The 13,886-nt window shown below is 42.2% G+C and overlaps 1 protein-coding gene across 1 annotated transcript; it reads right to left on the bottom strand.

Annotated features, from left to right (window-relative positions):
• Nucleotides 1–786: 786 nt before the first annotated feature.
• MEIG1 (meiosis/spermiogenesis associated 1) lies at nucleotides 787–10,389 on the bottom strand. Its single transcript, XM_008065311.2, has 3 exons — nucleotides 10,247–10,389; nucleotides 6,081–6,247; nucleotides 787–1,120 (listed from the first exon to the last, which is right to left on the bottom strand). The coding sequence occupies exons 2-3, from the start codon at nucleotides 6,216–6,218 to the stop codon at nucleotides 992–994; spliced, it is 267 nt and encodes an 88-aa protein (XP_008063502.1). The 5' UTR covers nucleotides 6,219–6,247; nucleotides 10,247–10,389; the 3' UTR covers nucleotides 787–991.
• Nucleotides 10,390–13,886: the final 3,497 nt, after the last annotated feature.

Consider the following 13,886-nt stretch of genomic DNA (forward strand, 5'->3'; position numbering starts at 1 on the left):
GGTAAGAACTCCTGGCAGGGAAGCGCTCAATAGAGCATGTTATGCAAGGCCGGGCATGTGGCCCACACCTGCAATCCCTGCACTTTGGCCAAGGTGGGAGGATTGCTTGAGTTCAGGAGTTTGAGACCAGACTAGGCAACAGAGCAAGACCTTATCTCTTCAAGAAACCAAAAAATTAGCCAGGCATGATAACACACTCCTGTAGTCCCAGCTACTTGGGAGGGAGGCTGAGGTAGAAGAATCATCTGAGACTGGGAGATCTAGACTGCAGTGAGCCGTGATCGTGTCCCTGTACCCCAGCCTGGACAACACAGTGAGATCCTGACCAAAAAAAAAAAAAAAGTATGTTATCCAGTCAAATACCACCATGAGTGACTGAACTGAAGCTTAAAGTCGAATCCTACTGGGGAAGATCTGGGTGCTGGTATAAAACACACACCTCAGACTTATTCCTCCTGTGAGGTTGCAGGGAGATTTAGATGACTGGTGCCCATAGGTCACGGAGACTTCTCCTATGGGGGGCATCCTTGGCGTTTCTAGTCTGCCCACCAAGAGGCAAAGGACTCCAGAGGCAAGAGAAAGCCTTTGGGCCACAAAACATAGATCTGGCATCTCAAAGGAAAGGAGTGAAGAAACAGAGGTGTTATGGGTGGGGCCCTACGGGTTTCTGCGATGTGAGGAGGTATCAGCGGCCTCACCACTGGAATGGTTTCCAAAGGTCTATTTTTTCCCCCATGCATGATGGTTATTCTACCCCAGTTAAAATGACCAGAAAGAACAGGACCCAAAAGGGTACAACTTTAATGTGTCGGCAGCCTTATTATAGAACAGGACGGGATGATTCATAGATTCCAAGTTTCATGGCTTTTGTGCTTCAAACGTTAAAGACTACATACTGAAGGATTTCATAGGAATGACAAACATTGACCTGATGTAGAATGAAACAATGAATTCTTAAAATGTATGTGACGAGTCACACGAGGAAGAGAGGTTAGTAAGCGTAAATCTTCACTTTGTGGACCTCCTTGTCGTCACACTCCCTCTGCTTGTTGTAGTAATAGAAGGTATTGTCCCTTCTCTGCAGTTTCTTCACATATCCCGTCTCTGGCCAGCGATCTACCTGTATGTCAGAAACAAGAATGTGAACACTGTGAGGCTAGTTTTCATTTTATCTCATATTTTACTATCAAATAGGTAAAAGTACAACTCACGCCAAGAAATTCAGGTATAAAATTAAATGTTAAAAGGCGCCAGCTCTTAAAGAGAGTATGATACACACAAAACACATGTTAAGTTGCAACCTTCTATTGTAAAACAACGAATTCGACCCTTCTTGCTAGGGCCCAGTTTCTAGATTTAAATTCCTACACTGTGGCAAACAGCTATCATATTGCCATTCTGCCCACTGTCTCCCTTGCAGTGTACTCAATAAACCTGTTTTTCCACCCTAAAATAAATAAATTTCTACACTGTGTCCAAGATAGAGAAAACATACAAAATCATCTTAACTTCACACTTCTTATGCTTACAAATGGTTTCAAGCAAGATCACTTCCAAAATTAGGGCTAGGCCTGGACCCCATTCTGAAAGCACTGCCTGCTGATTGTAGATACCATGCAGTGACTAAAGAAAGCAACCAGACTCAAGAGATACACAGGGCTGAGCACGGTAGCTCATGCTGGAATCCCAGCACTTGAGGAGGCTGAGGTGGAAAGATTCCTTGAGTCCAGGAGTCCGAGACTGGCCTGGGCAACATAGCGAGGCCCCTGGCTTTAAAAAAAAGAATACTAATAAATAAAATGAATTAATTTCAAAAAATAGATCTAAAGGTATTTATGTATTTCCTTCTGCCCAATTTCAGTTTCATCTTAAAATTCATTTTTAATAGGAATTTGAGATCATGCCTATGGTCCTCAACCATCTCTTCTTACCTTTCCATCATTCTTTCTTGTATGCCATATTGGCGTCTTACTTTATCATTTGGCTTGATCTGATTTGGATATCTCTCTCCTCTCCTTCTCCTCCAAATTCAATGTTATGCTTTCTTGATCAGGTTAACGCATTTTTGTTATTGTTAAATATGTTCCTTCTGGATTTTGTGACGCACTTTATCAAAAACCTGCTATCCAGGTTTTAGAAAATCTAATCCTGTTCTTCAACACCCTCATACAAGAGGCCCAGCCCTTTTTATAACCCATTATAAAGCAAATTTTCAATAGGAAGAATAGATGAATATACCATCTCTGAATCCATGTCTCTTATTTTCTAATAACATATTTCTTTTTTTCTGTTGTCTCATTTATTTATGAATTCACAAAAATAGGTAGCAGCATATCCAATAAGCCTTGGCAGCCTATCTGACATTTGCACTTTGAAAAACCAGCAGCCCTTTCTGTCACTGATGTCACATCTGCCTGTGCATTTCCGTGATCCTCAGCAGGGAAAGATGGTGTCCTCGAGGCTCCAAGATGGTCCTCTTCCCCTTAGGGCCAGGAGCAGACTCTCCTTCACTTAGTAGGGTCCTGAAAACCATCTAATTAGGGAAAAACCAACTGCTGCCCTCCAGACAGCTAGAGCCACTTTATGTGAGATGGTCCTCAAGACACCCAGACAGGTCCTGTGCTTATTGGCTTCCATTTTCCTTTTTATCCCTCTTGCCATCTCTGATGTTTCTTCCTGGCTTTTAACCTGATTATTCCCATTGGATCTAGGACACTTTCATGCCTATAGTGAAATAGAATGATGAGGTTCCCAAGTCCAAAAACCTTCTCCTCAGGCAGGCCAGCAATCACGATGGCACCCATGGAGGTGCATGCTTCCAGTAAGGGACAGGAACTTTGCTCAGACTCTCAAACCACTGCACACTGATAGGGACATTTCAGTCAAAGCTGGCCAGTGGTCAGTGATCACAGTTACCACCCTATACATCCTTGGAGGCCCACTGCAAATGCCACTGGGGGATGAAGCCTTTTCTGGGAACTGCCCCAAAGGATAGTGATTTTGGCTTCCAAATCCCTGTGCCACTTTTCTTTAAGGCACATGTACTTTGGCTTGCATAAGACTTTATTATTCTTTTTTTTTTTTTTTTTTTTTGAGTTGGAGTCTCACTCGGTCGCCCAGACTGGAGTGCGGTGGCTGCTCCCGGCCACCGCAGCCTCGACATGCTGGGCTCCGGCGATCCTTCCACCTCAGCCTTCCAAGTAGCCGGAATTACAGGCGTGCACTACCATGCCCGGCTGATTTTTTGATTTATCATAGAAATGAGGTCTCGCTGCCCAGGCGGGTCTCGAGCCCGCGGGCTCAGGCAATCCACTCACCTCAGCCTCCCAAAGGCGTGGGATTACAGTCTGAGCCACCGAACCCGGCTGACTTTATTATTCTAACTTATCTTCTTCTCCAAGATAAAGAGATGCATAAAAGTTATCATTCATCAAGCATGTACTATTCATTCACTCAACACATTGTTATGAAGTGCTGTGATGCCAGGCACTTCAAACACATGATTCCATTTAATTCCTGCGACAATTTTCTAAAGCAGGCACTGCCATTGCTATTTTGTCGTGGAGGAAATACAGGCTCAAGGAAGCTAAGAAGCTCGTTCAGGATGATCCAGATGACAGGAGGCGAGGCCAGGATGCAAACCTTGACTGAGGCCTGTTCTGTTCCCACTGGCTCACTGGATTTCCTGGTCAGTCAGTCTCTTACCTGTCATTTTATCTCCTAAAGCACTTGTCACTGAAATGTGTACATGGTAGACATCTGGTAAACACACACTGAATTGAAGTGCAAGACCTCTTGATAATTGCAAGTCATAAACAGGGATGCTCTTTCCTTCATTACACACACACACACACACACACACACACACACACACACACACACCCCTCTCAGCTGCTTTTTGAGACTTTCCCTTTAAGAATGTTCCTTGTGTTCTCTTCACTCTGATTTTAACTCACTAGTAACATTATTAGGTATGAGGGTGTAGGTGCAGGAGTGACAAGAACACAAAGTGTTGTGTTTCACACTGCCTATGAGTCGTCTGGATCTTGCATATCTTTATCCTAAGTCAAGGTTTTTTAGAGACAGGCTCTTGCTCCGTCACCCAGGCTGGAGTGCAGTGGCATGATCATAGCTCACTGCAGCCTAGAACTCCTGGGCTCAAGCGATTCTTCCACCTTGGCCTCTCAAAGTGCTGCTGGGATAACAGGAGTAGCTATCACCACTTCCGGCTAAACTTTTAATATTAACTTTGGTAAAAATGGGGTATTGTTATGTTGGCCAGGCTGGTGTCAAACTTCTAGCCTCAAGCAATCTTCCCACTTCGGCCTCCTAAAGTGCTGGGATTACATACATGAGCCACCATGCCCAGCTTGAAGCTTAATTTTGAACAGCATTAAAATGATAATACTTATGTTTTACCTATTTAAAAGCCAGAGGTGATATGGTAATGAGATCTATCTTGGCAATGGGGACAGAATAAACTGGTAGTACATGTGAGAAGAGAGATACATGAAAATACAGTAAGCAATCTTCATCTGATCACTGTTTTTAACTTTATTGCTCAATGACCCTAATAATGTCTGCTAAATTAAGGTCCATTAAATTAAATTACATGTTAGCTCTTGATTATCTCCAATCTGTTTTTACTTTTCAAGGGAGTGTTAAGTAGAGGCCAAAGAGTAGATACAGGTGGAAGAAAGAAGAGGTTAGAGAAAGTTGTGAAATCCACAATCAGTCTCTAAGAAATGAGATAGTAAAAAAGAGAAAGGAAATACTGAGTTAATAAGAGACACTACTATAGCCCCCAAATCCAAAAATTACAATATATTTATGAATAGTACATCGCATTCTATAATACAGTTGATCCTTGAGCAACTCAGGTTTGGACTGTGCAGGTCCACTTATAAGCAGATTGTTTGTTAATCAATATGTTGGAAAATATTTTGGAGATTTGTGACAATTTGAAGAAATGGGCCAGACACAGTGACTCACTCCTGTAATCCAAGAACTTTGGGAGGCTGAGGCAGGAGGATTGCCTGAGCCCAAGGGTTCATGACTAGCCTGGGCAACACAGTAAGACCCCCATGTCGAAAGGAAGGAAGGAAGGAAGGAAGAAAGGAGAGAGAGAGAGTAAGAAGGGAGAGAGGGAGGGAGGGAAGGAAGAAGGAAGGAAGGAAGAAAGGAGGGAGGGAGGGAGAAAAGCAGAAAAACCATGTAGCCTAGAAATGTTAAAAAATTAAGAAAAAGTTGGGTGTATTTATGACTGCAGAAAATCTGCATAGATACTAGTCTATGTGTTAATTGATTGCTTATGTTATGGGTAAGTCTTCTGGTTAACAGTGGGCTATTAGTAGCTAGGTTTCTGGGAAGTCAAAAGTTATATGCAGATTTTCCACTACAAGGGAGGTTGGCACCCTCAACCCCTGCATTGTTCAAGGGTCAAATGTATTCCTAAAAATTCTATCTCCTAGTAGCCAGTAGAATGAATGAGTTACACACACACACACACACACACACACACACACACACACACACACACACACAATCAACTGGAGTCAGATCTAGACTTTGGCCTAGTTTTCATAAAGCAAAGCTGTCTCTCCGCTCCCAGGAAAGCCTGAAATGTACAACCAAACTCAGAAGTTGTTCTCGAACACTTTTAAAAAATCATATAGACTCTCCATAAACCAGAATTTAGCCCTGGTCTAATTCATGGTTAAAATAATAAGGAAACAGGAGGGAGACAATGGTTATACAATGGAGTATCTAACAACAGAATTACCTGAGTGAGGAAAAAAGATTCTGCTTTTGTGGTCTACCATGAAAGAATCATTTAGTAGAGCACAGTTGCTCAATACATGCTAGAAAATTCTGGATGTGCCCAGCTGAGGAACCACAGCTGCCCCCAGTCTGTCTGGAAGATCACTCTTCTGGGCCATAGTCTCCTCTTCAATAAATGAGAGTTGTGGTAGAATATTTCCTTTACTTGTTATGTGGTTCTTTTTTTTTTTTTTTTTTACTACTCTTTACCATCTAACAAACTCATTTTGAGTACAGATTTGTAGATGCATAAATCTTACCATAGAAACTTGTTTCACTTGTTTATATTCAATTTCATCCCGATATCCTGCTTGTTGAAATCTGTACAGATTTTCTATCTCTTCTGACCATTTTTTGGCACGACTTATTGATTTTGGTTTCACATCAGAACTAGCCATGGCTACAGAGGCCTTATTACCAATAACTTCTGAAAGATGTTAAAACAACATTAATAGATAACATAATAATGACAATTTTGAAAGTTCCTTTAAGAAGGAAGAAAACTAACACTTGAAACTTACACAAAGAGTTGAGAATCCCATTAAATATATTAAATGTTTAACATTCAATTCCAAGATTGAGAAGGATTCATGCTCTAATGTATCAGATAAAGCTGCACTGGGAATTGCAGTTATGGAGTGATGTCTAAAAAGCTGTATAGAAATTCTGAAGTTCTAGGCAATAGTTTGCACCATTCTGAAAACATCATACATACTCTTATTTGTAACTGCTCAGTAGATTGTTAAAACATCCCAACGCCATTCTAATTATATTCCTATCTATCTATCTATCTATCTATCTATCTATCTATCTATCTATCTAACTATCTATCATCTATCTATCTACCTTTCTGTCTCTTACAGACAGGGTTTCACTCTGTTGCCTAGGCTGGAGTGCAGTGGTGCAATCATAGCTCACTGCAACCTCAAACTCCTAGGCTCAGGTGATCTTCCTGTCTCAGCCTCTAGTGTACCTGGAACTATAGGCACACATCACCATGCCTGGCTAATTTTTTGTAGAGATGGGGTCTCACTTTGTTGCCCAGCCTGGTCTCGAAATCCTGGCTGCAAGCAATCCTCCTACCTCAGTCTCCAAAAGTGCTGCGGTTACAGTCATGAGCCACTGTACTTAGCCTTTTTTCTTAAAAAGGGAATGAAAGATCAGTCTTCTGTCTTCCATTTCTTGATTCTGGGAAGCAGTGGCTTCTTCTTTTTCCGTTTCTTAATTGCATGGGGACATTGCAGCCACTGCAATTCACTGAGGCCACTGTGGCACCTGATCTGATATTTACAGAATGTGATAGTCACATCCTGTAATGCGAGAAGATAGACTAACAGGAACTCCATGAAAGCTGTATGGCTGTCATAATACCAAGATCATTGATTTAGAAACAGTGCAGGAGGTCATTAATGGTCTTGGAAATTCAAATTTTCCACTCTAGTTCGTGTAATTGTCTATTCACCAAAGTTCTATGGCCAATTTTTCAAAGACAAAATCTTGCACTTGTTTTCTTAGCTACTTCTTAATTTATTACCAAAATACATTGGCATTTAACTGAAATAAAGTGCCCAGACTTTTTACCATGATTCCTTGAATCCATTCTTCCTTAAAATATATGCTAACTGGCTGATATAATGTTAAAGTCAGATACTGTAAATGACTTAATATTTTAAAAAATTTTTCAGTCACAATGATAAATATTCAGTATGTTTTTAAAAAAAGTCAAGAAATACATTCAATTTAAAAAGGAAAGCCCAAAATTATCACCACGTCAATTAGAAATATCTATCCATCACAAAACATATGATGAATTAAGACAGTTTAGAAACTAAAAAGTTTTATAACAAGTAGTCTTACAATAAAAGGTTTTTACAAAAGTAATAAATTTAGCTCTGCCTGAGCTTAAAAGGGAAGAAATGGAAATAAAGTTGACAGAGTTGCTGAATTTCAGATGAATGTTTTCTCAATATGAAAAATGTAGCCTAAATGTTTCCACAATGGTTAATTTTTTTTAAAATGAAGACTGTCAGGAGGTTAAGGGACATTTGTCTCAATAACGTATAAAGCACACACAAGTACTGATTGACTCTTTTCCATGAAAAATAAGAAAATTAGTCTAATGCTTCTCCTACCTTCTCTAGATTTTTGTGAAATTAGTTAATGCTCTAAAGATGTTAGTATACTGTTTACATTCTGTTCTGAACACAAGTCCCACAGTTGTTTGGCTCAAGCTCCAGATTTAAATGAATTTAAATGAAGTCATGTGAGTCATATAGTTCTTACTCTGATAAAAAGAGCCATTACACAAGTACATATATCATCAGTATTGCTGTTTACATTTTTTTCCAGTGTTCATACCAACATACATCTTTACCAGACCAAAGGAAATCAGAGTTTTGCATGAGACTTTTTAAAAAAACTTTTGATCTTTAGTTATTGATTAGGTTCATTTTAAAGCAATTCATTGTTATAGATTGTATTAATTTATTTAAAACTTGGAATACCTGACAAAACAATAGATAAGTCATGGTTCAATAAAACCCTTGTCCTTTAACTCCATTCATTTTAACAGGAAGTACACAACTTCACTGATGTACAATATGCTAGCTATGACCAATAAGTAAGTTGGACATGTGTGATATAGCCTGATAATCCAGGCGTGGTGGTGGGCACCTGTAGCCCCAATTACTCGGGAGGCCAAGGAGGAAGGATCACCCGAACCCAGGAGGTAGAGGCTGCAATGGGCCATGATCCTGCCACTGCACTCCAGCCTGGGCTACAGAATGAGACCCTGATTAAAAAAAGAAAAAGGAATCGACATCTTCTAGTTATTATCAGGCATTTCAAAATTTTGTTTTCCCCAAATATCGAAAAGGAACATGAATATAATTTTTACCATAACAGGAAACCTAGTGGCCACTATAACTATGCTCTACAAGTAGTAGTGTAAATTCCATTTTGGGACGGGGAAATCTCTTTCAGTTTTTTAAAAACAAAAAATGAAACTAAAATTAGGAAAGAGAAACTTACAATTCCTTGATTAAATACGTCAGAGTTTGGGAAGTGGCAGTACTAATTCTGCTACTAACATTCAGTACTTTCAAACTGAATGGTTTCTTCACTGACAGTTTTATGGCAAAAAAAAAAAAAAGAATTGATATAAAATACATTCGATGTCTATAATATCAACTTGCATCTCCACACACAGGAAATGGCAATGCCTGAGTTTCTAGTTTGCAAAAACTGAAACTTATTAAACACTATAGGGTTTATATGAGTACAGAAGGTTCCTGATTTACAACGGTTCAACTAAACAGTTTTTTGACTTGATATGAAAGCAAAAGCAATGTGCATTCAGTAGAAATGCACTTGGACCATGCTGTTTCTTACTTGCAGGACAGTATTCAATAAATTACATGAGCTACTCAACACTTTATTATAAAATAGGCTTTGTGTTCTATGATGTTGCCCGTCAGTAGGCTAATGTGAGTGTTCTGAGCATTTTTAAGGTAGGCTAAGCTGTGATGGTCAGGGCGTTAGGTGTGTAAAAGGCATTTCCTACTTACGATACTTTCAATTTGCCATGGGTTTATGGGGAGATAATCCACACTAAATCGAGAAGCATCTGTATTTTAAAAACCTCACCAATCTCAAATTCCTGACAACCTCAAGTTGTAATAGTAGACGCCTCTGATGTAGCCAGTCACCCAGACTCCTTTCTATGCAGAAACCCTTTTCACCTCTATTTCGCTCTGAAAACTGTTTTTACTTTTAGTGGTATTAAAACTCCAAGCACATTAGCCTTCCTAATCCTCCATTTCCTCCCCCTTTTTATTATTGCTTTTCCTAAGAGGCAGCGAGGTAATGAGGAGGAGCCCTTTGAAGAGCACATAACCTTGGCCAAGCTATGAACACTCCTGGACCTGTTTCTATTAGACGATCTCTACAGTCCTGGAACTCCCCATCCCCATGCTGTTTGGGTGTTAAGTTGCAAGGCGAAAGCAGTTCCCTAAGTAAGTCTTGGTGGCCCACAGCCCAGGTTGCCAATCGGCATGTGTGCAGCACAGAGCCACTCTCTTCTGGACCTCACAGCTAACCTGTCTTCTCAAACATTTTTTTCTTCCAGAAATCACCAACTGTGTCCGGGAGGCCTAGAGAAGGCTGGGATGGAAGAAGCACCACATCCTAAAGTCTAGGATCACAAAAGTGAGCCCTCAGAGTCGCGGCCCCTAAAGCCAAAGAGGACTCGAGGCAGACCGGAAACTTCTGTGGAAACACAGTTGCTGGCCGGACAAATCTCAGGAAGCACAAAACAGCGACGGGACTGAAGGGAAGGGGCGGAGCCCAGACTTCCGGGGCGGGGCCCTTGCCGGGGCGCAGGGGCGGGGCAGGCAGGGTCTGGACCCCCAGGGACGCATCCTCCCACACCTGGATCCACCTCTCCGTGGTTACCCTCGCTCGGCCGAGCAGGAGAAGCCGGGGACGCTCCCGCCCGGGAGCTCGCAGGTGGGCTCCGCAGTGCTCGCGTTCTTCACTCGGGATCCGTGGGCCGGGCCAGCGAGAGGCCAACCGTCTCGGCCAGTGCTATCCCCGCGTCTCCTAGCAACGCGGTGAAGCTGCTGGAGCGCCGGGCTCACTCAGGCCCCGCCCAGCTCTCCCAGGCCCGCCCCCCCCGCGTGGGCCTTTGTGCGCACGCGCGAGGTCTGGAGCCGGCAAGCGGGTCCAGCGTGCCCTGCCGATGTTACGTGCCAGGGTGCGAGCTTTGTAAGGGCTTTCCCCGAGCAGAGGCAGAGAATGAAATGGATCATTTGCTGCTTCTTGAATCCCAGACAGAATTCCCTTATGAAGCGGTTCAGAGAACGGAGACCACTGGTGTTTCTAGTTCGTGACAGTAGATATCTCATATCTGTTCCTTTGTGGGGATTAAATGAACCAAACTATAGGATCCATCATGGCACCTAACAACGAGTGTAAGCCTACAATAAATAATGTCTACAGCTTTATGTTTTTCTTTTCTTAGAGATAAGAGTCTTGCTATGTTGCTTAGGCTGGTCTCGAATTCCTGGCCTCAAGTGATCCTCCCGCCTCAGCCTCCCAAATTGCTGGGATTACAGGCATGAACCACCATGCCCTTCAGTTTTAGTTTTTGTAACATCTTTATTATTATTATATTTAAAACACCACCTATTTTAGTGAGTATTTAGTGAAAAGTGGTCAGATTTTAGTGAAAAGTGATCGGTTCAAGATATATATTTTGAACGTAGACCCATCAGGATTTGTTGAGTGAAAGGAGGCAGTGGTGTGTTGGAGTCAGCTCATTAGAGATTGAGAAAATGAATAGTTAAAATTTTAGGATTTTTTGAGCCAGTTATGAAACACAAACTGTATTATAAAGTAAATTATGTAAACCTTTAGTTAAATGCGTTCTATTAAAACAAAGGTAATAAATGCTATATTAAACGTCCCTCTGATTACTTACAGTTTCCAAATGTATTTCCCCAGTCTAGATCTTTTTCTGAACTTTATACTTGTATATCCAATGTATATTCAACATCCACTTTGTCCAAAACAACTTCCCCAAACACCACCCTCCCCCTTAAAGCCCCTGCCCTTCCACGCCTTTCTCTCTCAGTAGATGGGCACACAGTTTAATCAGCTATCTGCTATGTATCAGTACAGTGTGTGATACATAGCAGATCATCGGTAAATGAATACATTTGTTGAACGAATACATGAAGCCATGTCAGGCCCAATGGCTCGAGCCTGTAATCCCAGCAATTTGGGAGGCTGAGACGGGAGGATCACTTGCTCTCAGGAGTTCAAGACCAGTCGAGCAACATAGTGAGAACTTGTCTCAAATAAAATAATAAAATAAAATAAAAATAATAAAATAGCTGGGTGTGGTGGTATGCACTAGGTAGTCCCAGTTACTTGGGAGGCTGAGGTGGAAGGACCGCCTGAACCCAGGAGGTCGAGGCTGTGATGAACCAGGATTGTGCCACTGCACTCCAGCTTGGATGACAGAATGAGACCCCAACCAAAAAACCGCCCCAAAACAAAACCAAAAAATACATGAATCCTCACCATCGCATTTCCTGGAGTTTTGCAGCAGGTTTCTACCTGGATTCCCTGCCCCAGACTGCTTAAATGTTCATTTACATATTTTTCTTTTTCTTTTTTTAGAGGCAGGGTCTCACTCTGTGCCCAGGCTGGAGTGCAGTGGTGTAGTCTTGGCTTACTGCAAACCCAACCGCCTGAACTCAAATGATCCTCCTGCCTCAGCCTCCCAAAGCCTCCCAAAGTGGGATTACAGGCATGAGCCACTGCACCCAGCCTGAATGTTCTCTCTAAAGTTGAATCCAGTGATTCTCCAACTTCAGCGTCTATCAGAATCACCTGGAGAGTGTGAGACACAGATTGTTGGGTCCCACATCCCAGAGTTTCTGATTCAGTAGGTCTGGGCTGGGGTAGAGATTTTTAAATTTCTTTTCTCTTTTTGAGTTGGAGTCCCACTCTGTCGCCCAGGCTGGAGTGCAGTGCCACACTCATGACCACCCCACTATCAATCAGCTGGGCTCCAGAGATTCTTCTGCCTCAGCCTTCTAAGTAGCCGGAACTACAGGCGCGCGCTACCATGCCCGGCTAATTTTTCGATTTATTGCAGAGATGAGGTCTTGCCAAGTTGCTCTGGCTGGTCTTGAACCGGCAGGCTCAGGCAATCCACTCGCCTCAGCCTCCCAAAGTGCTGGGATTACAGGCTGAGCCACCAAACCTGGTCAATTTTTAAATTTCTAACAAGTTTCTTCTTCTTTTTTTTTGAGTTGGAGTCTCGCTCTGTCACCCAGACTGGAGTACAGTGGCCGCTCCCGGCCACCGCAGCCTCGACCTGCTGGGCTCTGGCGATCCTTCCGCCTCAGCCTACCAGGTTGCTGGAACTACAGGTGCGCGCTACCACGCCCGGCTACTTTTTGATTTATTGTAGAGATGAGGTCTTGCCAAGTTGCCCAGGCGGGTCTTGAACCCGCGGGCTCAGGCAATCCACTCACCTCAGCCTCCCAAAGGCGCGGGATTACAGGCTGAGCCACCGAACTCGGCTTCTAACAAGTTTCTTAATGTCAGTGATGCCATTCCAGAGTCCACACTTTGAGAAATACTGTTCTAATCTCACCTGTCGCTGTCTTGTTTAAAGCCTCTTGACTTTCCCACTGCAGTTCAAGCTTCAACTTATTGGCTTGATGGATGACATCCCTCATGGTCTGATCCTTACTTAGCTTGTACAACCTTGACTTCCCTGTTAAATCCCCTTATACCTAATACTTAGGTTAAAAGGAACTCATTATATTGCCTAGACTGAATAAATGCTCATTCCAGGGATTTCAGCTGTTCGTGGGCCTGGAAAGTAAACTCAAATGCACCTTCTCGCTAAGTCTTTCTGATGGTTCCTTTCTCCTTGCAAAATGCAAGTCTCTCCTTGGTCCCCACATGATACCTTGAGCACAGTCCCATGAAGAATCTTGCAAAACCTCTTGCATGTATTTGTTTCCACGGACTTCTCCTTCTGCCAGACCATAAGCTCTTGAAAGACTGTGGCTGATTCCTTCATGGGCCTCCAGGTCCAGCCTGGTGTCTGGTACTTAGTGGATGCCAGATAAATAGTAACAGCTAATATTTATGGAGCACTTACCATCTCCCCATTCTCCATTGCCTCCATTTGTACAGTTGAGAGGATCGAGTTTTAGAGACGTTAAGTAACTTAATAAAGACCACACAAATAGTAATGGCTTAGATGAGATTCTAACCAGGGTTTCCAAAATATAATGATTAGACTCCTAGCCCTTGAATTATCTATTTTGGAATGTTATATTTGAATGAATCTACACATTTCCACCTTGTTCTATGCCCAAATTTCTCTCACCTTTCTCTAGAACTGAAATCAAAATTCTTAAAAAAAAATCACAAAACCTGAAGATATCTGTCTTCAGTTAAACCTTATGGTTAGGACATAGAATTTTAAAATTGTTAGCCCTTAGTGGTAAGAGAAGTACCAAATTTTTATAAAAACAATA

This window comes from Carlito syrichta, unplaced genomic scaffold (assembly GCF_000164805.1).
Source record: "Carlito syrichta isolate Samal-C Ts95f unplaced genomic scaffold, Tarsius_syrichta-2.0.1 Scaffold308224, whole genome shotgun sequence".
NCBI classification, from domain to species: domain Eukaryota; kingdom Metazoa; phylum Chordata; class Mammalia; order Primates; family Tarsiidae; genus Carlito; species Carlito syrichta.

What these genes read in the sequence shown, in the direction of transcription:
- MEIG1 (XM_008065311.2), bottom strand. Translation starts at nt 6,218, where the DNA reads ATGGCTAGTTCTGATGTGAAACCAAAATCAATAAGTCGTGCCAAAAAA. An exon ending in AAGTGAAACAAGTTTCTATG is followed by an intron (nt 1,121 to 6,080) that starts GTAAGATTTATG and finishes TCTGACATACAG; the next exon opens with GTAGATCGCTGGCCAGAGAC.